This window comes from Eurosta solidaginis, chromosome 1, assembly GCF_040869045.1.
Source record: "Eurosta solidaginis isolate ZX-2024a chromosome 1, ASM4086904v1, whole genome shotgun sequence".
In the NCBI taxonomy this organism is placed as follows: Eukaryota; Metazoa; Arthropoda; class Insecta; order Diptera; family Tephritidae; genus Eurosta; species Eurosta solidaginis.
The window spans coordinates 349,827,784-349,854,900 of record NC_090319.1 but is presented as its reverse complement, the minus strand read 5'-3'; the positions used below and the strand labels follow the sequence as shown (position 1 = coordinate 349,854,900).

At 35.2% G+C, this 27,117-nt stretch overlaps 2 protein-coding genes across 5 annotated transcripts in view; one reads left to right on the top strand and one right to left on the bottom strand.

Moving 5' to 3' along the window:
- LOC137238048 (uncharacterized) overlaps positions 1-18,090 on the bottom strand; it is a 91,421-nt gene extending 73,331 nt beyond the window's left edge. The window contains exon 1 of one of the 4 annotated variants that reach the window (XM_067762600.1): positions 17,715-18,090. The gene's annotated coding sequence lies outside the window, so the exon portion shown is untranslated. Of the gene's footprint in view, positions 1-16,254; positions 16,273-17,520; positions 17,650-17,714 lie in introns of those variants that run through there. The other 3 variants (XM_067762601.1, XM_067762605.1, XM_067762606.1) reach the window with 3 other exon arrangements.
- Positions 18,091-22,472: 4,382 nt separating this feature from the next.
- Vha55 (V-type proton ATPase subunit Vha55) lies at positions 22,473-26,626 on the top strand. Its single transcript, XM_067762599.1, has 4 exons — positions 22,473-22,804; positions 23,682-24,187; positions 24,263-25,018; positions 25,085-26,626. Exons 1-4 carry the CDS (start codon positions 22,726-22,728, stop codon positions 25,220-25,222), a joined length of 1,479 nt encoding a protein of 492 aa, XP_067618700.1. The 5' UTR covers positions 22,473-22,725; the 3' UTR covers positions 25,223-26,626.
- The last annotated feature ends 491 nt before the right edge of the window (positions 26,627-27,117 follow it).

Sequence of the window (27,117 nt, the reverse complement as noted above, 5' to 3'; positions counted from 1 at the left end):
CTTTGTTATCAAGCGGGACTTTTATTTCGGCCTTAAAATATAAAAGTCTTGATTTAACTTTTATTTCGGGACTTTTATTTTTAAAAGACCGAGTGTAACTAGTTCTATCTGACTCAAAAAATAAAAATACAGATTTTACTTTTATATGTGGACTTTTATGGAAAAGTTCGAAAAATAAAAAGGATGCACGATTCGACATGATATTGCTATAGCATACCTAGGAACTCAAGCATTTTCACCTAGGACAATTTTTTGACCATGACTTTTTCGACTCCGAAAAAAAAAGTATTATTTCCCGTCCCTGGATATACCGTTGTTTTTCGCAAAGATATAGTTTATAAAATTCATCGGAGGTGCTTTTTATACTGTCTTATATAAAAGTGGGCGTAGTCCTTATCCGATATCGTCCATTTTTTTGTAAAATTTGTTGAGGGTTATGAGCAAAATATCTGCACCAAATTTTGTCAAGCTAAAACGTTATGGCTCCCAAAACGTGTGAAAATACTAAGTCAGGAGTGCTGCCACGCCCATTTCTACAAAAAAAGCTCCTTTACTGATTTTCTTGTTATAAATACACTTTAGAAGTAAAATAGCATTGATATAAAACTGGTTTTTCGCAAAGATATTGCCTTAATATTGGAAACATTTATTTTATCAGAGGTATGCGGTAACACGCCCCGTTTTGAAAATTTTAAAAGTTGTATTGAGCGGTTGTACTTCAACCCACATATCAAACTTTATTATTGTAGCTGCATTATTTACTAAATAATTATTATCTACTGAATAATCAATCCAATACTTCATATTTAAAAAAACAAGTGAGGAAGGCTAAGTTCGGGTATAACCGAGGGAAAATCACCGGGTAGGAAAATGAACCTAGGGTAACCCTGGAATTTGTTTGTATGACATGGGTATCAAGAGGCAGGTATTAAAAAGTATTTTAAAAGGAAGTGGGCCATAGTTCTATAGGTGGACGCCATTTCGGGATATCGCCATAAACATGGACCAGGGGTGACTCTAGAATGTGTTTGGACGACATGGGTATCAAATGAAAGGTGTTAATGATTATTAAAAAGGGAGCGGGCCTTAGTTCTATTGGTGGACGCCTTTTCGAGATATCGCCATAAAGGTGGACCAGGGTTGACTCAAGAATGTGTTTGTATGATATGGGTATGAAATGAAAGGTGTTAATGAGTATTTGAAAAGGGAGCGGGCCTTTGTTCTATAGGTGGACCCCTTTTCGAGATATCGCCATAAAGGTGGACCAGTAATGACTCTAGAATGTGTTTGCACGATATGGATATCAAATGAAAGGGAGTGGGCCTTAGTTCTATAGGTGGACGTCTTTGCGAAATATCGCCATGAAATTGGACCAGGGGTGACTCTAGAATGCGTTTGTACGATATGGGTATCAAATGAAAGGTGTTAATGATTATTTAAAAGGGAGTGGGTCTTAGTTCTATAGGTGGACGCTTTTCGAGATATCGCCATAAAATTAGAAAAGGGGTGACTCTAGAATGCTTTTGTACGATATGGTTATCAAATGAAAGGTGTTAATTAGTATTTTAAAAGGGAGTGGGTCTTAGTTCTATAGGTGGACGCCTTTTCGAGATATCGCCATAAGGGTGGACCAGGGGTGACTCTGTAACGTGTTTGTACGATATGGGTAAACAATTAAAGGTATTAATGAGGGTTTTAAAAGGGAGTGGTCCTTAGTTGTATATGTGAAAGCGTTGTCGAGATATCGACCAAAATGGGTGACCCAGAACATCACCTCTCGGGTACCGCTAATTTATTTATATATGTAATACGACGAACAGTATTCCTGCCAAGATTCCAAGGGCTTTTTTGATTTTGCCTTGCAAAACTTTTTCATTTTCTTCTTCTTAATATGGTAGGTGTCGCACCCATTTTACAAAGTTTTTCTAAAGTTATATTTTGCGTCAATAACCATGTTTCATCCCTTTTTTCATATTTGGTATAGAATTATGGCATTTTTTTCATATTTCGCAATTTTCGATATCGAAAAAGTGGGCGTGGTCATAGTCGGATTTCGGCCATTTTTATACCAAGATAAAGTGAGTTCAGATAAGTACGTGAATTAAGTTTAGTAAAGATATATCGATTTTTGCTCAAGTTATCGCGTTAACAGCTGAGCGGAAGGACAGGCGGTCGACTGTGTATAAAAACTGGGCGTGGCTTCAATCGATTTCGCCCATTTTCACAGAACACAGTTATCGTCATAGAATCTATGCCCCTAGCTTTCACAAGGATTGGTAAATTTTTGTTCGACTTATGGCATTAAAAGTATTCTAGACAAATTAAATGAAAAAGGGCGGAGCCACGCCCATTTTGAAATTTGCTTTTGTTTTTGTATTTTGTTGCACCATATCGTTACTGGAGTTGAATGTTGACATAATTTACTTATATACTGTAAAGATATTCAATGTTTTGTTAAAATTTGACTTTTAAATTTGTATTTTTTTTTTAAGTGGGCGTGTTCGTGATCCGATTTTGCCAATTTTTATTTGGCACACATACAGTAATAGGAGTAATGTTCCTGCCAGATTTCATCATGCTATCTTCAACAACTGCCAAATTACAAAACTTTTAAATTACCTTCTTTTAAAAGTGGTCGGTGCCAAGCCCATTGTCCAAAATTTTACTAATTTTCTATTCTGCGTCATAAGATGAACCCACCTACCAAGTTTCATCGCACTTTTTCGGTTATAGTCCGATGTCGTTCATTTTAAATAGCGATCTGAGATGAGTGCCCAGAAACCTACATACCAAATTTCATCAAGATACCTCAAAATTTACTCAAGTTATCGTGTTCAGAGAAGGACGGCCGGACATTAGGTTAGGTTAGGTTAGGTTGAACTGGCCGGTCAATAAAGACCTCACATAGACTGAATGTGTCCAAAGTGTTACCAGAATTTGTTTGACGATCAAACGGAATAACCCCAATCAGGTACCAGGACTCATGTTACAGAATAACTCTGTCCTGTTGTTGTTGTAGCGATAAGGATACTCCCCGAAAGCCTTGGAGAGTGTTATCGATGTTGATGGTCCTTTGCCCGAAGCAGATACGTTCCGGGAATAAGCACCATTAAGGCAACAGCCCGACCATCTCGGTAACAATTTAGTATGACCACATGAAACCTTCAAGCGAGCTTATTTTAAATACGATCATTAAAGCGATCATTCTGTAGTGGCCTCAAATGTTTCCGAAAATAATCCTGAAATTATCTTATTCTCAAAATGACCTCGCAATTGTCCAAGAATAATGCTAAAATGATCTCAAAATGTTCTCCGAATGATACCAAAAGAATTCCAACGCAGTACCGAAGTGATCCAGAAAAATATATTTTTTGTATTGTGTGTTTTATAAAACACTCCCTAAATTATCTTCAAATATTCCTTAAATGAATTATAAAAAAACTTCAAAATAATCCTAAAAATGTCTCACAACAATCCAAAAATAATCCCAAAATTGAGGGAAATAGAGTTGCGATACTATCTCGTAATGATCTTAGCTTGATTAAGAAATACTCCCGAAGCGATGTAAAAATATTTGCTCAAATAATCTCGAAATGTATTCAAAATAGTTCCAAAATGTTCAAGAAATTTGTGTGCAAATAATCCCTTGAAATATCACCTAAAACAATGTCAAAGTAGTAACGACCATAATTCCCAATTTATCTCAAAATGGTCCTGGATATAGTCCCTTCGTGATCCCAAAATTAAAACTTAGTTGTGTCGCAAAATAGCAGTTATGTATTAATCACTCTAAACGATTTCAGTAAGCGTGAGAAAACTAGTTGTTATCCGTGAAACGCCGAGTTTATTTTTCTGTAAAATATGTCGATACTTTAGCGAACGTTGTCATGTAAACGATCACTCAGATAGTTTTGTTTGCATAAGTTTGTCGACTCGATAAGAAAACAGACTATTCAACCCTTTGATTCGAAATTAGGTTCGAACGCTCATGTGAACGCTTTCCCAAAAGACACAACTTCAATAGACTTTTCCTCAATGTTAGCCGTCTACCCATTTAAAAGAACATACTACAACAAAAAAAGTTATGTTTGTATGCGAGGCTGTACCGACGTTGTCCACCACTTTTCTAGAGCACGGACGGAGAAAAATTTATTTGATCAGTAACGTATTTCTGTTTTTCGAAAAGAAAGACTCTGTGTGCAGGAGCACGTTTGTTTTAATTGCAAGCAAATATAACCTTGGAAGCAATAGAGATGTTTGAAATATCCAGATTTACTAGAATTGCATGATTGCTTAAGGAATTTGCATTTTTTATCTATTCAACTGGAATTCCTTCTTTATTATTTTTTTATCACCTGCTGAACTTGTCATTAGCTTTACTTAGCTTTTTATTCACAGACATGTTCTTAAAAAAAAATAAAAAATATATTTTTGCATGTACGTATTTTACTTTTCTTTAAATAACACTATTAAACAGCGATTTTGCAACAAAGTAATCATGCTATTTATACAAAAGGTGGCATCGCACATAAACGCTTTGGTTCCTAAGGAATAATTGAGCTTATGAAATATATGACATTTCGTTCTAACACTTGAAAATTCCACCACTTTTTCATATCTTTCCGTATTTATTCTAAAAGTTCGAAAACAAATGTTGAATCCGGACATTTATAACTATGGAACGTCTCATTCAAATGAAACGATTTTCTTTTTAATACAGAATCGCTTTTGCTTCAATATAAAGGTAAAGTTGAACTGGAACAGTGGGAACCTCCGATAGACTGATTGAGTCCGTAGTGTTACCAGGAGTTTTTTTAACAACCAAACTGAAAAACCTTATCAAAAATCAGGACCTAAGTTATAATATAAGCACACCCTCTTGGCAAATACTAGAAGCTTCCTAGGGCCTATACCACTTGCTGCTTCTAGATCTGACACTTTGTCACTCCTTATAGCTGGAGTCTTAGCAAGCGCAGGACACGAGCACAAAACGTGCTCTATCGTTGAACATACAGAAAGTATCAAATTTCAAGGCGATATCTCAATTGGATCAAACTTTATGGCGAAAAACAGGTGCAAGTTTACTATGGAAAACTACAAGTATAGTACGAAATTCAGGGAGTTCTAGATTATTCAGCACCTTCTCTTATCGTTTGAATCACTGAACTGTCGAACAAATAACTCAAATATTCAATATGGCAAAATGTCTCTATTGACAACATTACTATGGTAGTAGTACTTATTAATTAAATTACTCGTGTACTTCACTTACAATGTTTTAAAGCCAAACAGACTATCCCTTAGCTTGCGCTGCTTTTATTCTATCAGTTGCTTCGCTCGCCTTGTTCGCGAACATCCTGCTCGAAAAGTTGCTATAAATCTTCGCCACAGTACTATGAGAGTTGGTTTTAGTTTTACCATGAAAAATGTCTGGTATAAGTAACAAAAATTATGAAGTTTCAAAGTGAAGGTTTCAAATACAGATATTGAGGAGAATCGATTGGTAAAACATTCGTTTCATTTGGATGAGCCGTTCCATAGTTACAGGGACGGACATTTATAATATAAGCCCGGATTTAACTATTATTTTCGTTCTTAAAAGTAATAGTTCGGGTTATACATTTATTTGTGAACTTTTTGAAAAAATTCCGAGAAATAAAAGGAATACCCGGAACAAGTTTTATACCAGGACTTTTTTAACTCAAAAAAGAATATATTAAAAATTGCGCCTGCTTTTTGAGAATCATTTCGCGACTATTTTCGAGTTATTTCTCTAATCTATTCGGGATTTTTTTCATTATAATTACGGCGCTATTTCAGACATCTTCCGAGTTTATCTTCGATAATATGCTATCTTTGAAATTAGTTATTTTTCGAGAACTTCGGAATAGGAAAAACAAAACAATATTATTTATTTTGCTTACCCTAGTTTAAAGTTAATATTTATATATTAATTACGTTATATGCATATGCACGCTAACTTTGCTTATCTGGTTTATTTTTTAAATGAAGGTTGGTTCTATCTATATACTCAGCCAACAATATCTTGACTTCATAGCAGATAAAGGCAGCAGACATTTTTGATATAACTATTCTACATTTAAGTAAGTAATCAGCTTTCATGAACTACGTTCGTGCTATCTTAGAACAATTGTCGCGAAGGTACATATGTAGATCGCCTTGATATAATATTTGATTTCATAATTGCGTCAAATTGTATGTAAAGTTTTTGCTCTTTTTTGAAGGTCTCCAATAGATCAATGAACCTACTTTATGCGTAATCGAAAGAAAATTTAATTTATTTGTACAAAACAAAAAACTGGTGTTTCTTACCGAAAGTTCCAGTTTCATGTTATGGGAAAACTAAAATTTAAAAAGTTTTTTAGACAATTTTCCGAAGCGGAGTCAGGAAAATTTAAAGGGTGTCATTCCTAACTGATAACATTCTCAATTACGCAAAATAACATGTCTCTAGGTGGATTGAGTTAATGTTTGCCAAAAAAAAAATGATTACCGTGGAGGTTTTTCTCTTAGTAAAAAAACAAAAAACAAATAAATTCCGCGGACGTTATTTGCCTTTTTTAATAAAAATAAATAAAATATAAGAAAATTTTACAAAATAAAATTAAATTAAATTTAAAAAAAAAAAACAGTAAACTAAAATAAAATAAAATAACTTAAAATAAAATTAAAAAAAAAAATAAAATATAATAAATTAAATTAAACAAAATTAGAGTAAATTAAGATAAAATAAAACAACCTAAATAAGATAATATGAAATAAAATAAAATAAAATCAAGTAAAATAAAACAAAATAAAATTTAATAAAATAAACTAAAACAAGTTAAAATAAAATAAAATAAAAATATGTACTGATTTATCGAACTTTTCTTCTTAACTTTCCAATTTGCTGGCTCGAGGTCTATGTTTTTCTTGCAAAAACTAATAAACACAAGTTTTTTCGTTCTGCCAATATATTTCGAATTACCGTCGGTAATCATCTTGAGGACAAAATTTATTTACACGTTTGTACTGCTTAACATGGAGTTAATACTAGAGCCAGCAAATTGGTAAGTTAAAATAAAATAAAATAAAATAAAATAAAGCAAAATAAAATTAAATTTAATTTAATTTAATAAAATAAAATAAAATAAAATAAAATTAAAATTAAATTAAATAACACAGTTTTTAAAATAAAATGTATCAAAATTAAATAAATTTAAATTAAAAAAATTATACAAAATTAAATAAAATAGCATTAAAAAAGTTAAATAAGTTAAAAAATAAAAATAAAATAAAATAAAGGAAAAAAAAATAAAATTAAAAAAATAAAACAAAATAAAATTAAAATTTAATTAAATCGAATTAAATATAAAAGAAATAAAACTAAATAAAATAAAGTAAACAGGAATACAATTAAATTAAATAGTTAAACCGATTTTATTTTGTTTTCAAAAGGAAAATAACGGTCGTAGCTAAGACAAGCGAAGCCCAGGGGCTAATCCAGTGGTGTCCATGTAACACTTTTAAATCGCTCTTAGTCCCTGTATTCGTACATATGTATACCCTACAGAAAATTAATCAGCATATTAAAAGGCAAATGACAATAAATCAAACGAGTCTACTCAAAAAATTATAAAGACTATTAAGACCAGATTGAAATTTGTAACTTTGTCGATAAATGTCTTTTGTGGCTTTCAATTGGTAATATTTTTTTCCCAGCGCACAATCAGGGCTATGGGACTGAGGTAAAAATATTCATACTTGTAAGAGGAGCTACTTGTTTCACACGTTACAGGTGCTTGCCCGCACCTCTTGGCTAATAAACGACACCTTGGTGGAACCAAACAAGTAGCGGCTGGGCGACATACATATAAACATAAGTAAAACTTCCATATGATTTTTTTGTAATTCCACCGACTTATGTTAAAATCGTACTAGACTGGAAGTTGAAGTGTCGTCAAATTATATTACAAAAGGACCAGTCAGCTGATTTCCGGCCATCACCTATATTCCTCTCTTTCTGTCATTATCAAGCTACCATATGGGTTGATTGCCATATCTTGCTCTTAGAGTACGCTTACACAGCCATCGAATTTGATCGCCCGATGCCGGTCATAATCGTCCGACTAAATTAAGCACATGTAGGTATTTAGATGAGCGCGTGTACATTTCAACTGAACTGTCGTTTTTCACTGCTGATAAATTCGCGCGTGTTCAATTTTATCGTCCGATAAATTGCGTGCATGGCCTGAAAAATTGATTAATTGTGTGCAAAACAGGCGCCCTTTTTTGGAATAAGCACATAAAAGCAGAAGCGCAAGCGTATTTTTGCGAAAAAGTAAAATGGTAGAAAAACAAGCTGCCGGCGGTTAATCGGTTGCAATTTTAACAACATCCCGGCCGATTTCATCAGCTGATTGCAATTAATTATTTATATTTATTTATAATTAAGTCGTCTAAAGCGCAATAATTGGGCGAATTTTTCATTCAGTCATCGCACTTTTGCAAGTGCTACTTTTTATATGCCAGGTGCATGCTCTGGTACTTGACACTAATGTAATCTAATCCTTGGACATTAGATTAGACAATGATTGAAAAGGCGTAGACTTAGATACATACGTAATTCAATATACCGGATAATTTTTCCTATCTGAATAGACTTGTTGCTGATATGAAGTAATTTTAGCGTGACGTCCTACTGCCGTTTTGAAATCTTGACTGCGTATTGCACTTTGATGTAGAGCTAGCTAGTACTTTGATTAATCACTGCTCTGACGTCACATAAACCGCTGAGTCTGTTAAATTACAAGATGTCTAAGCTTTGGTGATTCGAGGGGCGAATAGTTTTTGTTATTATATTATTTGTTATTTAAGTGGGCTGTATATTATTTTATTCAGAGAGAGGTCGTTATGCGCCTGTTACACCTTGTATGTATTCATTGGGGGCGAGCACTAAGGGCTCCAAGATATTGGCTGCGGGTTGAGCCACCTTGTTTTGCTTTGAAAAACCCCGCTTTGGGATAAAAAATATAAACTTTGTCTTAAGAATATTTCACTAACCAGTTGAGAATTACAAGCACACTCAATGGCTAATGAAACAAACGAACGAAAAATGTTCATAGTTCAAGTCACTTAAACACAAGAGATAACGGTATAGCTGCTGACGTCATCGCTTATTTTATGTACTACGTAGCATTTCGTTTTCATCACAGACTCAAAAATATTGAAATTATTTCATATTCAAGTTAGTAAATGAAAGTTCATGTTTTTATACTCAGTTGAGCAGAGCTCACAGAGTATATTAACTTTGATTGGATAACGGTTGGTTGTACAGGTATAAAGGAATCGAGATAGATATAGACTTCCATATATCGAAATCATCAATATCGAAAAAAAATTCGATTGAGCCAGGTCCGTCCGTCCGTCTGTCCGTTAACACGATAACTTGAGCAAACTTTGAGGTATCTTGATGAAATTTGGTATGTGGGTTCCTGGGCACTCATCTCAGATCGCTATTTAAAATGAACGATATCGGACAATAACCACGCCCACTTTTTCGATATCGAAAATTTCGAAAAATCGAAAAAGTGCGATAATTCATTACCAAATACGGATTAAGCGATGAAACATGGTAAGTTAGTTGAACTTATGACGCAGAATAGAAAAATGGAAAAATTTTGGACAATGGGCGTGGCACCGCCCACTTTTAAAAGAAGGTCATTTAGAAGTTTTGCAAGCTGTTATTTGGCAGTCGTTGAAGATATCATGATGAAATTTGGCAGGAACGTTACTCTTATTACTATATGTCTGCTCACTAAAAATTAGCAAAATCGGACATCGACCACGCCCACTTTTTCAAAAAATTTTTTTTTTAATTCAAATTTTAAAAGAAAGGTTAATATCTTTACAATATACAAATAAATTATGCCAGCATTCAACTCCAGTAATGATATGGTGCAACAAAATACAAAAATAAAATAAAATTTCAAAATGGGCGTGGCTCCGCCCTTTTTCATTTAATTTGTCTAGGATACTTTTAATGCCATAACTCGAACAACAATTTACCAATCCTTGTGAAATAGAGGCTTAGATTCTAGGACGATAACAGTTTTCTGTGAAAAAGGGCGAAATCGGTTGAAGCCGCGCCCAGTTTTTATACACAGTCGACCGTCTGTCCTTCCGCTCGGCCTTTAACACGACTTATCTGAACTCACTTCACGTACTTATCTGAACTCACTTTGTATTGGTGTAAAAAATGGCGAAATCCGACTATGACCACGCCCACTTTTTCGATATCGAAAATTACGAAAAATGAAAAAAAATGCCATAATTATATACCAAATACGAAAAAAGGGATGAAACATGGTAATTGTATTGGTCTATTGACGCAAAATATAACTTTAGAAAAAAACTTGTTAAAATGGGTGTGACACCTACCATATTAAGTAGAAGAAAATGAAAAAGTTTTGCAGGGCGAAATAAAAAGCCCTTGGAATTTTGGAGGGAATATTGTTCGTGGTATTACATATATAAATAAATTAGCGGTACCCGACAGATGAAGTTCTGGAGTACCCTGGTCCACATTTTGGTCGATATCTCGAAAACGCCTTCACATATACAACTAAGGGCCACTCCCTTTTAAAACCCTCATTAATGCCTTTAATTTGATACCCATATCGTACAAACACATTCTAGAGTCACCCCTGGCCCACCTTTATGGCGATATCTCGAAAAGGCATCCACCTATGGAACTAAGGCCCACCCCCTTTTAAAATACTCATTAACACCTTTCATTTGATACCCATATCGTACAAACAAATTCTAGAGTCACCCCTGGTCCACCTTTATGGCGATATCTCGAAAAGGCGTCCACCTATAGAACTAAGGCCCACGCTCTTTTAAAATACTCATTAACACCTTTCATTTGAAACCCATATCGTACAAACGAATTCTAGAGTCACCCCTGGTCCACCTTTATGGCGATATCTCGAAGAGGCGTCCACCTATAGAACTAAGGCCCACGCCCTTTTAAAATACTCATTAACACCTTTTATTTGATACCCATATTGTACAAACGCCTTCTAGAGTCAGCCCTGGTCCACGTTTATGGCGATATCCCGAAAAGGCGTCCACCCATAGAACTAAGGCCCACTCCCTTTTAAAACACTTATTAACACCTTTTGTTTACCCATATTGTACAAACGCATTCTAGAGTCAACCCTGGTCCACTTTTATGACGATATTCTGAAAAGGCGTCCACCTATAGAACTAAGGCCCACTCCCTTTTAAAATACTCATTAACACCTTTCATTTGATACCCATATAGTACAAACAAATTCTAGAGTCACCCCTGGTCCACCTTTATGGATATCTCGAAAAGGCGTCCACATATAGAACTAAGGCTCACGCCCTCTTCAAATACTCATTAATACCTTTCGTTTGACACCCATAGTGTACAAACGCATTCTAGAGTCACCCCTGATCCCCTTTATGGCGATATCACGAAACGGCGTCCACTTATGGAAATAATGATCACTCCCTTTTAAAATACTCATTAACACCTTTCATTTGATACCCATATTGTACAAACGCATTCTAGAGTCAACCCTGATCCACCTTTATGGCGATATCCCTAAATGGCGTCCACCTATAGAACTATGGCCCACTCCCTCTTAAAATACTCTTTAATACCTTTCATTTGATACACATGTCATACAAACACATTCCAGGGTTACCCTCGGTTCATTTTCCTACATGGTTATTTTCCCTTATGTTGCCACCATAGCTCTCAACTGAGTATGTAATGTTCGGTTACACCCGAACTTAACCTTCCTTACTTGTTTCCACAGCTTTCACATTACTTTGCAAAAAACGAATTAACCATTTCAACGCCGCATTAAAATTCAACAAATTTCCAAATGTTAAAATTTCGAGGAAATTAATCACTGCCGCAAAGATAAGCATGCGAAATCAGCATGAAAATCACAATGAATAATGGAAAAACCCAAGATATAAAAAATTAATTAAACTGATTGCACGTTCCAAAATTCGAAATAAGGAGATAAGTATTATTGGAATAAATATTTGAAGAAATTTTGAACCACATCCTACTCAGCGCAGATGAGTAAAACAGAGCAGTGCAAAAAAAGTAGCTATGCCAAAGAGGATTGATATAATAAGAGATGTCAATTCGATTTTCATTTGTAATGTACCTGATTGGAGGGTATTAGAAAATTACCTTCTACATATTTTCTAGAGTCAACCCTGATCCACCTTTATGGCGATATCCCTAAATGGCGTCCACCTATAGAACTATGGCCCACTCCCTCTTAAAATACTCTTTAATACCTTTCATTTGATACACATGTCATACAAACACATTCCAGGGTTACCCTCGGTTCATTTTCCTACATGGTTATTTTCCCTTATGTTGCCACCATAGCTCTCAACTGAGTATGTAATGTTCGGTTACACCCGAACTTAACCTTCCTTACTTGTTTCCACAGCTTTCACATTACTTTGCAAAAAACGAATTAACCATTTCAACGCCGCATTAAAATTCAACAAATTTCCAAATGTTAAAATTTCGAGGAAATTAATCACTGCCGCAAAGATAAGCATGCGAAATCAGCATGAAAATCACAATGAATAATGGAAAAACCCAAGATATAAAAAATTAATTAAACTGATTGCACGTTCCAAAATTCGAAATAAGGAGATAAGTATTATTGGAATAAATATTTGAAGAAATTTTGAACCACATCCTACTCAGCGCAGATGAGTAAAACAGAGCAGTGCAAAAAAAGTAGCTATGCCAAAGAGGATTGATATAATAAGAGATGTCAATTCGATTTTCATTTGTAATGTACCTGATTGGAGGGTATTAGAAAATTACCTTCTACATATTTTTAAGAAGTTTATATTAATAAAGGTATATTGTGATTGTTGGAAAGAGGGTGAATTGTTTAATTAATATTATCCCTTAAAACAATCAAAAATGCGTCATGAAAATGTGTAGAAGCAATTTAAAATTTCCCCTCAAATGGGACATTACAAATAAATTTCACAAAAATTATGAACTGACGTCTCTTATTATATCAATCCTCTTTAGCTATGCGATGCGCCTCGTCTACTTCACTTATTTTGTATCCAATAGCAACGGAAGGGGAAACAGTAATCGAACGATAATGAGTTTTGATCCACTTCAATGAAAATTTTAAAAAATAGTTGCTAGGGCAAACAAAGTACAAGAGTGGAAGGCAGTGGACTAGGCAGTCGAATGTCATATAATGAAGGAATGGTGTTCGGAGATTTTTCAAAGTTAAAAAAAAAATTATAAAAGCTTTAATATAAATAAAACTATTGTTTTAATAACAACAAAAACGCCATATATATTCTGTATACATAAATTTGTAAGGATTATCTTACTTTAAAATTTGAATTAAATAATCTAAAGTTTTTTTTTTTGAAACTGAGTCGAGAACTGTGCGTGTGAATGTGCGAATTTTCACCGATCAGCTGTTAGTTGCGCTACTTGGTAAAATTTACAATGGTGTAGCCGTCCGGCCACCCAACCAGCTGGTATGTAAGTATATGTGTATAATCACGCACTTGCCACATGATATTTTTCGATCAAAACTCGCCATTGCAGTTAATTTCTTAAAATAATTTTGTTCAACTCCATGCTACAGCAATGACATCGCATCCCTGGTCGTTGCACAAGTTTCGAGTGGCTGCTGGCCAGTTGTGGTTGTTGGCCAACACGCAGACGTGGCGTGCCAATCAAAAATATTTAGTCCAACAAATTTTGCAGCAAATTGCCATAGTTGCCACTGTGTTAGTAGGCCAACAAACTTGATACGTTATACCTCTAATTTTTCGTAATTTTTGAAAGAATTAATTTGGTAGTCTGCAGGCCCCTTGTTTTTTAAAACTTAAACAGTGCTTCGAATATGGGATATGAATTCGATACGTTCCGGTAGTACCACCTTCTGGTAGTACTCCAATTGCCTCGGAAACAACTTTTTTGAATCGTCGAGCCTTCGGGAATATTCTAATTTTAGGCCGAGCTTTTCTTCCAATTTGCGTCGTGCTCCTTTTTCATTTTTCCTACAAATTGGCGGGACGGGACCTACTGGTTTTATGCCGACTACGCACGGCATCTGCAAGGCAGATGAGTTTTCACTGAGAGCTTTTCATAATATAACTTGTAAAATATACATTTTACAAAAATAACAAACTTGGTCTTGAAGACACAAATTAATATAATAATTTCCAAATATATTAATGTGGATCTTCTCTTCCAAATTATGCTACTCACTATACAATGTTTCCTACGAATTGGCGGGACGGGATCTGGATGTTTGATGCAGACTCCGAACGGCATCTGCATTGCAGTTGAATTTTCAGTTCATCATTTATCTATAAATTGTCGCAGTTCCCGTTTTCTCTATGCTAACGGAGGGATCGACTGTCAGTTAAGTGTATTGTGAACCCCTTCATTCCTACTCCTTCATTTCTCCGTTAACAAAACTAACTACCTGTCAAATTAGTTGACAGGAAGATTGGTTGTCACAAATAGCCAGAGAATGAAAGAAAGGTTTGTTCGTTTGCATGCGGTAAATAAATTGGATTGTCATGAACTGCTCCTTTGTGTTTCCAACTAATGTTTGTTTTAAATGAGTCCATTGTGCATTCATACAAGTGGAAAAGCTTTCTATACCTACCTCACAAATAGTTGCTGATAGGGAGAACGGCTGTCGCGAGTGGACAGAGAATGAAAGAAAGGTTTGTTTTTTGTTCGCGGTTAATGAAGTGCCACGAATTGCCCATTTGTATTCAAATCAGCTTTTCTTTTAAATGTGCATAAAGAAAATCAGACTACATTTCAATATTTTTATTTCTAAAATCTAGTAAATAGAGAACATCCGTTTAAACGGTTCGGCACCAAAATAAGTGAGTAAGTTAGTAGAGGAAATATGAGCAACCAATTAAGCAAGCATTTTAAATATGTAAATAATGCAATATACCAGTCGTTTACAAAAATTGTTGAAAGAGGGTCACCCCTGAGCAAACAGGTGATCCAGACTGTTTTTTTTTTTTCAAACATATACCACTTGTATGAATTCACAATGAATGAGTCTTTGGGAGGTCGGTATACATTTTTATATTCATTTTTAAAATATTAAGTTAAAAGTTTTTTTGGTTTTAATGTACATATTAACAAAATATTTTTGCGATTTGTTCTACAAAATATTCGGAATAATCGATTTAACTGGGAGTTGGTTACTCTGCATTGGTGCAAATGAAAATATCAAATGAAGTTCTCCGAATGAAGTTCTCCGAAGAAGATTGCTACACTAAAGATAAATTCTAAACAGCCCTTAATTGCTTTTCACCACAGAATTGCACTCGAAGGGCTTTCCAAACCACTGACTAGGTGCCATCCCTGTCAGAAAAGCTTTTCCTAAAGTATGTTGATGCTGATGTAAACTATTCAGACTGTCAAGCAGAAAAACATGGGCTGACACTTTTACTCAAACCCTTTAATCAAAGAAACTAGTTTTAAACTACCTCACATCAGTACACCAGTCTCAGATAAAATCTTTCACTACATATCCCTCCCTAATTCATTAGAGGTCCCGTTTTTCTCTGTTTCCAAATACGTGTGCTGACAGCGTTTGAATCACATAATAAAATCTATCCATCGATATTTCGGCTTTTATTCGTTGCACTACGCTCATGTCCATTATTAAAACTTCTTCGATACATACCGTTGTTTTCACGGACCGGATCATAAACCTTCGGAAAACTTTTCTCACGAATACTCTAAGAGTACGCTTAAGCGCCAAATACACGACACGAACATTTCTGCGAACATTCCCGTTATGTCATGTTTCTGCGACCTTTTCTCTCGTGTATGGTGGTGTTTGCCAGTTCGCGCAAATGTTCGCCAAAAATCAAACTATTTTAATTTTTGGCGAACATTTGCGCGAACTGTTCGTGCGTGTATGGTGAAATAGCTCATAATCGTAGTAATTTCTGAACGGAACAGACGTGCGCGGAAAAGTAAAATGGACAATAAAAAATTTCTGAATGAATTTATTGAAATGTATAAATCTTTGCCATCATTGTGGCAAGTAAAAAGCAAAGATTATATATATGTATATATATATATATATATATATATACATATATATAATATTTTGCTTTTATATACATATATATATATATATAAGATATTTTTTTTACGCTTAATTGCCACAGCGAGCAATATTGCTGCAGCACAATTGTTGTCCGTATTCATCGCTGTCTGAAAGAGAACTAATGTTCGGCCAAAAGTTCGTATGGTGTATGGCCAAAGCTGCGAACAAGATTGCGGAATGTTCGCGTAAATGGCCGTGTCGTGTATTTGGCGCTTTACACAGTCACCGATAAACCGAAAAATTGCAATCAGCTGATGAAATCGGCCGGGATGGTGTTAAAATTGCAACCGATTATCGGCCGGCAGCTTTTTTCTTATATTTTACTTTTTCGCAAAAATACGCATTTGTTCATCCTTTTATGTGCTTATCCCATAAGGGGCGCCTGTTTTGCATACAATTAATAAATTTTTCAGTCCATCGCACAAATAATTAATTTTTCAGAGTAAATGCACCCAATTTATCTGACGATAAAATTGAACAAGCGCGAATTTATCGGCAGTGAAAAACAACAACGGCCGACAATAATTCGGTGATCAGTTGAAATGTACACACCCTCATCTAAATACATGTGTTTATTTTTATCGGACGATTACGACCGGCATCGGGCGATCAAAATTGGTGGCTGTGTAAGCGTACTCTAAGAGTCATACTAACTTCTCTCAAACCCGTCCATGATTCATACATCTGGACAGATATGTTTGAAGAGATAAATAGAGCGTAATGTTTGGTCGTGGGGAGAGGACTTTACTTTTCAATTGCATACTCAGTCCAACTACTCACTGATTGGCATAAATGAACCTCGGTTTGAGCCCCTGCATGTTAATGGGATTAGAACATACTCCTCGTGTTCCAATGACACATGAACCAGATACGGATGGATTTAACATGCATGGCATATGGATTTATGCCGCGAAAAAAAAATGAACAGAATTCTAACGCAATCTACCGGAGTCTGTCCATATGGATCACATTGTTGTTGCATTTGCATGTTAAATCTCAATCCGTGTCTGGTCCGTGTTGGAACACGAGGACTATCTATCTACCTTGTTTTTGTAACAACAGAATCTGGTAGACTTCCTTAGAATTCTGTTAACTTTTTTTCGAGGTATATATGTATTTTTAAACTTGTGGCAACTTTGTATGTATGCATTGGAATCTATGTTTATATGTATGCACGTAAAAGATATTCAGGGAAGAAGAAAATCAAAAAGAAACAGTAACTTCATCTGTGTATCTGGCCACACACACATTTTGATTCCATTCCGTTTTAAAAATAAAGTTTCAACGTCTGCAGTATATTGCATTTACATACTTTTTAGTTCGCTAATTTCTGCACATGCCTACATATTTATATGTATGTATATACAGAAATATGCTGCAGATAACTCTATGTACATAGGTATTCAAATATCACGTCGTTCGAATTTTCGAAAGTGCATTTTGTTATTTATTTGAATGTAACCCAAATAAATGTGGAATATTAAAAATCACAAAAATAAAACTCACTTCACTCTACACAAATGCAAACAAACAAAGTCAAAGTGACACCACCAACAACAACTGTTAACTACCACGGAACAGTAGTAACGAACACGAATATAGAACCGCGATCACTTTACCGGAACAAGATGGCAACAGCTGTAGCGCTGACGATTGCAAACTGATAATTCGAAAGCTGGCAACAAGCAAAATAACGCAACGAACTCAGAAATACAAAGCACGCACACATTAACTTTGTATCTATGTACTTATATCTGAACAAACGATTCGATAACCGACCGAACGCACTGAGCGCGTGTGAATATTGAACTCAAAGCACTACTCCACTCTACAACATCGTCCCCAGCACTGGTCGCTACATTGGCATGGGGAAGGCAACAGATACAAATGTTTCAAACGTTTCCGTCAAAGTCAGCACACTTGCTGACTCAGTATTTTTTTGCTTGTGATGATCGTTGCTAACCAGTATTTGGTTTAGTATTTATTTCAATGCCAACTCGTACTCGCATGGTTGCATTTGTTGTATATGTATATATGTATATACTTAAAATAATACATACACAATTATGAAATATTTCTATAAAGTTGAAAAATTGTTTTATTCGCTAAAAAGAGTTGTATTCAGATTTTATTAGCACTTATCTGCATGTATTTACAAGTCGTTTGGCATCAACGGAAATTGAAATGGGAAGGAAACGTTCGCCATTAATACAATCACAAAATTGTTGCCTACAATTAGGAGCAAATATACTAGCATTAGACAGACCCAAAAATGGAAGCAATTCACTGACGCTGATAGGAGAGTCAGTGAATTTTTCTAGATTTATCAGGTCATGGATATATCAAGTCATTTTTGTATTTCTGCCATGAAAAGCTCTCAGCAGGAATAGAGAAATCATTAATCAAAAATTTAATCTCGTCCCTTCTTCCCAATCGCAAAATTCAGCTGACCTAGAGGATTTAATAAGCTGTGTTTTTTGTTTACATCTATAGACGTTTACGCTTAAACCTTATATAGACTGCTAACCGACAAATAAATATACCTCTGAAATTACTGCGCATAAAATTAGTACTACTACTAAATTTCAATACGCATTATACTCAGATCTAACTGAAATATGTGTCTTTGTTTCACCTCAACACTAATTCTATGTTTCACCTCTAAAAATGGTGTGTATTCACCATTCACCGCAACCGGTTCAGCTATATGTTATACACAGCCATACAACACAGGTTTGCGTCTCCGCTTTTCGGTACACCCTGTGCTGTAGCCAGTTATTTAACCACTGCCGCTGGATATGTCTCCTAACCATTATCTAAGCGAGGATAAGCGTTTTTTAGGAATAAACGTAAACGTATACGTGTGTAAAAAAAAATACGGCTATAGTTCCGAGGCATATGTGCAAAAACACAACGCAGGATGTGTGAGCACTTCGAAACCAAGCGGGTTTCGGACAAAGCGACTCCTTTCCATGGATTTCTTAAACGTGATGTAAGAGAAAATAATTCTCGCAGCAGATCTCGAACTTACTGATATCATTGCCCTCGACATACAGATACAGCAAGCATCCACTTATGTGTATTTGACAGAATCGTCACTGTTGGCGGAGAAGGTGCGAAGGTACCCCTGAGAGGGGAAAAATGAGAGAATTTCATTCAACTTTATGCGCCCAATGACTGATGTCCTAAGCAACAGTCAAAACCACAAGTTCCTCTAGTAATAATAATGAGGGTCAGCTAACGAACATACGGCATGTACTCAAAGTATGGAAAGAAAACTTCTTGTCATTGTTAAAAAAGAAGAGAGCATGTACCATGACTATGAAAAATACATGTCACTCTCCGAATACCAATGATTTGGAAAGCAATATCCCGGCTCAAATTCAAATAAGCTCTTGGATATGATGGGGTACACGCCGAGTTTTTAAAACTCGAAAGTAAATTTAAAGAAGCATGCATAAAGTATTGTGCAGAAAAGGTCGAGCAAGTTCATGCCTTCATGGACTGAACGGTATGTGATGCTACGAAAATTGGAGCGAGCAGGGAGATCACTATTAATATATGCTTAGGAGGCTAATATGTGCTTAGTCATGTACCGCAAGAAGCTCTTTAGTCAGGAGAGTAATAGGCCACATAAGTAGTGAACCAGTTGGGAACCAGGCCTGAATATCTCGTTCGGTGCTGTTGTGACCCTTGAACTGGCTTTTTCCATTGAAATTGTCATCGGAATCATGTTATGACGAAATATTTAACCAAATCGGCATGGATAAGGTTGCCCTAACCCGCTGAGTGTTCATTCGCTTGGCAAACGAGGTTTGTGAGATTTCAGTAGGCAGTTCTTAAACAGTGTGTCGGTACACGCTGGTTTTGTTTGGTTTTCGTAGGAGATATTTATAACCACAAAAACACTTGTCAAAGATATTTCAGGTCCCTGGATTTTAGTAGCCTCTTCCGCCTTCCTGTCGAATATCTTACTGCATGGTTCTTAATTTGGCTCTGTATAGGATCGCGTTGAAGTTGATTCAGCTCAACATTTGCTAAGCGACATTTATCAAAGAGTATAAACATAAATAAATTATAATAATTATATATATCCTCTTTGCATTAATAAGAATCTTTACTTGCCCACTTAACCCTTTCGCTATATTGTTGCCATATGGCAACATCAAAATTTGGCGTAGCGTAGTTAGCACCACTTAAAAAAAGCAAGTATTTTGTATGAACAATTATGTTGTCTAAACCTTTCAGTAAAATACAAAATTACAAAAAAATAATTATTTAGTGTGTTGTAGTTCATAGAGTGATTTGAAAGAAGCAAGTCTCTTCATTGCGATTTTTTTCAATAAAAGGCATTTTTTTGTTTTTCAGCTGGAAAAAACGTTTTATAATTTTATGAAAGATTTTTGATGAAAATACATCCATAAATATTTGCTTTGGATACTGCTATTGAAATTTTTGATTAAAAAGCTTTGTGTCGGGCGCTATAATTTTTTAAAAAGTGTATGTTGCCATTTGGCAACAAATGCCCTTTAAGGTGTTCAAACTCTCAAGAACATGCGGCCAATTTTTAAATAGCATACATTTATTTGCGCTTGAAACTCAGCGATCAGACTTTTTTTGAGCTTAAGCAAACATTTTTTAGACATGTCACGGAAAAAGCAAAGAAGCTGATATCGAAAATTTCTGATAAATTTTGAAGACTCGGATATATCCGATACAGAGCACTCACAAGAAACAGAAACTTTTGATAATGAAACTTTTTTGATTTAAGAGCTTTCTCGGCAAATCAGTATGAAATTAATATTTCAATTATTACCTTTTTGAAAGACTGCGAAAATTTGGAATTTGGGCCACTGGTATCATACGAGGAAATAAGATTGGTAAAGTACCTCTCAAATATGAGGAGTTGAAAAAAGAGGGGCGAGGTAGTTTCGACTTTGGCATAGAAAAAGGAGACAATATCTTTGTTATGAAATTGCTTGATGGTGGTTCCGCTCAACATGTGATGTGTGCTCAATTTATAGTGATGAACCTTTACACAAGGTTACTAGATTTTGTTCTGAGCAGAAGAAAAAGATTGAAATAACTCAGCCTAACATTGTCAAAGTGTATAATAAAAACATGGGTGGAGTGGATAAAATCGACTATCTTTTGTCACTATACCGTATATCAAGTGGATCGCAAAAATGGACACTCAAGGTGTTTCACCACTTCATAGCATGCGCAATTCATGGCTAAAATATAAAAGAGACTTTTTCAGCATTGACCCAAATACTCAAAAGCCCATGGACCATTTAGAATTCCGACAAGATGTTGCTTATGGGCTAATTGCTCTGTCCAAGAAAAATTATTGTTCTAGAAAATGTGTGCGGCCAAAAGCCATATTTAGTGAAGAACGTCTAGCTAAATCAAGACGTACAGATGAAACAGCACCTGCTGTTTCCATACGATTTGATGGAAACCAATATTGGCCGGAGCACCCAAAAGACAAAAGTATATACAAAATCAACGGATGTTCAGGATATACCAGGTTCAAGTATTCAAAATGCCAGATTCACTTATGCATCCCTAATGGATCTCGGGATTGCCTCATTATATAAGCTAAATACCTACAACTATCGTAATAAAAATATTAATTCTTATTATTATTTTTAAAATTATTATTATTACTATTATAATTATTATTATTATCACTATTATTTCCAGTATTATTATTCATTATCTTCATTATTTTTTGATTTGTTGAATAAAACGTCTTTGTTTCAAATATTACGTATGTATGTTTTTCTGTATCTTTAACTAAATTTGTTGCCATGTGGCAACATTGAAAAAAACCATTTTCCGAAAATAATTTTGAAAAAAATTGTTTTTGTTATTGCTAACGGAACCAATAAGGGGTCTCACGTAAAATTTTACATTTTTCGAACGGCTCTATAAAAAGATGTGCTGAAAGGGTTAACGTGAATAAATTAATCGCCTTTCCAAAATGCCAATTGTGTTTACAAACAAAAATGCCAAAATTTTCCAGGAGTATTTTGTTTCTAAAAGAACAACGAAATTTTTATAAACATTTGCAAAACTATTATTGGTACATTTTCTAACGAGTCTTTCCATCCGGAAAATCGGGTGCTAATCAAGGACAAGAACCATTAACAAATGTCAACTATGCGAATGCAACTCTGTTGCTAGTCACATGACAGCACGTGACAGCCCAATATGTCATTGTGAATTTTTTCATTTCTTCATTTCAGTGTGAATTTTCTTCGTGCTCCATCAACGTTTTTTATCTCGCAGCTGACTGAACTCCACCAGAAAGGTATCTGGCTCCAGCAATAGAGGAATATTTCTAATTAGAAGTTGTATGTGTGTGTTTATATTAGATTTGCAAAATATAGCAGCAATTGAACACTGAACAGAAACATCTTTTGTAATTTGATGTTTTACAGCTGAATAAAAAATAAAAGTTTTTGTGCGAACAAATCACAATCGGAGCGCAAGTCGAAGAAGTGAAGAAAAAATGGCTATATCAGCAAAACAAGCAAACAGAGAACATGTCCTTGCTGTTTCCAGGGATTTCATTTCCCAGCCACGTCTGAGTGAGTAAACCCAAGGTTTTTTATGCAGATTTTAATGAATGCCATGGCGATGAAAAATTACGTCCGCCATGACAGTTAGTGGGGCTGCGCGTACAACGAGACAAAGAAGAAATGGCAAAAATCGATCAAAAAATCCAACGTAGCTTCTGAATTCATTGGGTTTTTTTTGTTCGCATGCATTTGACCCAGTTTTTTGGTAATGAGAAATTGTTTTTGCGTTATAAACGGAAGGAACTAAACTGAATTGATTGCAACAATTAAGAATTATAGCCCTAAGAAATGAATGTTTCTAGTTTAAAGCAAAATACTTGCGTTCGAGTATGTCATGTGACACTGCTTGTGCTGCTGCGAATGACAGTTAATTATGGGCGGCGTGCACCTGACCTAAAACAGCAAACAATGCGCTAATTATGGAATTTTGCAGGGCTGCTGTTTTTATTGCCAGCCACATTATACCAATAAGCTGGATATTTTTTTAAAAATCATTTAATGTCTTTCTCTATAAGCCGTGTAAATGTGCCAACTTTACCAACGCGACTCCGGTCATACATTTTTAATCAACAGGAGCAACTAGCAGCTTAGCCAAGTTTTAGTAAGTCGTGCTGTTTTCAAAAGAAGTTAAAAGAACAAATTAATTCGGTATTTAAGCATTTATATAATATCAAAATCCGTTTTGAGTCATTACTTATCGACTTTTGCCATTCCCTCGCTATTCGTTACGGTCATGCAGTCAGCTGACGACTTACGTTCGCTACGTCGGTTATCTTCATTGATAAAAGCAGCAGTTATGAAGCTTTGTTTCCACTTTACGACGCTACCAGTTTTTATACTTGTCCAAATTTATGAAAATGTTAAAATTTTATATTTTAATTTATAGCCTACAAGACCGTGTCTGGTGTGAATGGACCTTTGGTCATTTTGGATGAAGTGAAATTCCCAAAATTCGCGGAAATTGTGCAACTACGCCTAGCTGATGGCACTGTTCGTTCTGGCCAAGTGCTCGAGGTGAGCGGCTCTAAGGCTGTCGTCCAAGTGTTCGAAGGCACTTCAGGTATTGATGCGAAAAACACCGTCTGTGAGTTCACTGGTGATATTCTACGTACACCCGTATCTGAGGATATGTTAGGTCGTGTATTCAACGGTTCAGGCAAACCCATCGATAAAGGTCCACCAATTTTGGCTGAAGATTTCTTGGATATTCAAGGTCAACCCATCAATCCTTGGTCCCGTATCTACCCCGAGGAAATGATTCAAACTGGTATATCAGCTATTGATGTTATGAACTCCATTGCTCGTGGTCAAAAGATTCCAATTTTCTCAGCTGCTGGTTTGCCTCATAACGAAATCGCTGCACAAATCTGTCGACAAGCTGGTTTGGTTAAGGTAAACAATTATATCACACTTGTAAATATATACAATTATGGTAGTAACTAACACGCAAAATCTTTCTTGGTATAGGTTCCTGGCAAATCAGTACTCGATGATCATGAAGATAACTTCGCTATTGTGTTTGCTGCTATGGGTGTTAACATGGAAACTGCACGTTTCTTCAAACAAGATTTCGAGGAGAACGGTTCTATGGAAAATGTGTGTTTGTTCTTGAACTTGGCCAATGATCCAACAATCGAACGTATTATTACACCACGTTTGGCTTTGACAGCTGCTGAATTTTTGGCTTACCAATGCGAAAAGCACGTGTTGGTTATTCTTACCGATATGTCTTCATATGCTGAAGCTTTGCGTGAGGTGTCGGCCGCCCGTGAAGAGGTGCCCGGTCGTCGTGGTTTCCCCGGTTATATGTACACTGATTTGGCTACAATCTATGAACGTGCTGGACGTGTTGAAGGCCGTAACGGTTCAATTACACAAATTCCAATTCTTACTATGCCTAACGATGATATTACCCATCCAATTCCTGATTTAACTGGTTACATTACTGAGGGTCAAATTTACGTTGATCGTCAATTGCACAACAGACAAATCTATCCACCAGTAAATGTGTTGCCGTCACTGTCACGTTTGATGAAATCTGCCATTGGTGAGGGTATGACTCGGAAAGATCACTCCGATGTATCCAATCAGCTGTACGCTTGTTATGCCATCGGTAAAGATGTGCAAGCCATGAAAGCTGTCGTCGGTGAGGAAGCGTTGACGCCAGACGATTTGCTATACTTGGAATTCTTGACGAAATTCGAGAAAAACTTCATCTCACAAGTGAGTTAAATTAATTTACATTTATATTTTACATTCAAATAATTCAACAATTTATCTCTCTATAAGGGTAACTACGAAAACCGCACAGTTTTTGAATCGTTGGACATTGGTTGGCAATTGCTGCGTATCTTCCCCAAGGAGATGTTGAAACGTATACCAGCTTCGATTCTTGCTGAATTCTATCCTAGAGACTCGCGCCATTAAATATATTAACATGTTAGATTGCCGTTTATTTTGTTTTATTGGTTTTACCTTTAAGCTGCAGTTGTAACACAGTATGCGACATACAATAACGTTGCAAAGTCGTTTGGGTCATACCAAAAAAATATACTGTTAATTGTCAGTTCATTTATACACAAAAAATCAAGTTAAGTTTAATTGTAAAATTGAAAATATATACAAAACGCCAAAAGCATATTTGCTTTTAACTGCAAATGATACTAATTAATGGTAATCGACAAATATAGTTAGCAAAATAGGAAACGAAAAGCAAAAATAAATCTACATTTCGACGCGTTTGATGATTCACACGTCCGCTATGTGTGGCGTTACAATATTTTAATATAGCTTATTAAATTAATATTGTGTTAGTTAAATTTCATGTACTTTTAAAAATGAATAATAATAGAACACTTAGTTCAATCAAATGTCAAAAGTCATGTAAAGTATATAAAAAATTTAAATTACACAAGTACACAGTAATAATAATGTAAATACAATTAAATGTTTAGAAAAAGATATCGAACGTAATACAGCGCAACAAATATGTTAACTTTCGTGATTCATTAACGTGTTTTATTTGTGCTATAATTTATAAAGTATATCAGGTTACTGGGATCGTTCCTCGGTATACTGCAAAAACGCTTGTTTCACACACTTTCCCACTAATGCGGACGACACATAAACTGGAATAGCATCAATACCAGTCGCAGTTGCAATACTGTTTGTTTGTTTTCATCGTTTTTTAGTTTTTAAGTTTCAAAACCCAGCTTGAAAACCAAGTTGGAAACATTACATGCACCTAAACAAACACTTTATACATATAGAGCATTCCAACTTAACGTTATTTTTTAATGAAAAGGATAAAAAAAAAATGTTTTATTCATGCATGTTTGTTGTCACAAGTATTAACTCCTTTGTCCAAAATTCCTCTCACACACACACACAAATTTTTCGGCATGTACAGCAATTTACAAATATTGAAAAGTCCAAACCTATGTTCAGATTTGAAGTCAGAGTTTTGGCTCATTAAGCCACCCAATAATCAACCATCGAGAAAGCCGTTGAGGTCAGTTCGCCTTGATACATACATCCATTTCAAAAATTATCTGCTGCTCATCAATATGTTATGCAATTATGTGCTAAAAATTCTTGCTGTATATTTTTTTTGCGCAAATAGTAAATGGTAATAAAATCACTGATTAATAGTAATTGAAAACAAAATGTTCACTATAACTAATGAAAAGAAAAAGTCAAAGTTCGTAGTAAGAACTATTAAATATACAAAACTTTAATAATACAATTTATGTGTGTATAAAATAAAGTTTATGAAAATATGTATATCATCTATAAGAATAAAGTGAGAGACAAAATGTATTACTCTGTTAATTAGATGTTTTTATTGTGTCAATGATCCTTCATGTATGTAAATATGTAAAATTGAATGAATCATGTGCTACATTTTTTTCGTATAACTACTCCAATATGGAGTGATTTAGCATATGTACCACGGATAACTCGAAAGAAGTGATCAGAGTTGGAGTAGATGATTGTGTCCTAGGACTTCGCAATGTAACTAATTTTTTATATGAAAGGAGATAAGTTGTGGATCCTTAAGTATTACTCATTAATTACTGTTGTTGTTGTTGTTGTAGCGATAAGGTTGCTCCCCTAAGGCTTTGGGGAGTGTTATCGATGTGATGGTCCTTTGCCGGATATAAATCCGGTACGCTCCGGTACCATAGCACCATTAAGGTGCTAGCCCGACCATCCCGGGAACGATTTATGTGGCCACATTAAACCTTCAGGCCATTCCCTCTCTCCCTACCCTCGAGTTCCATGAGGAGGTTAGATAGATAGATAGATAGATGTTGTGAGGT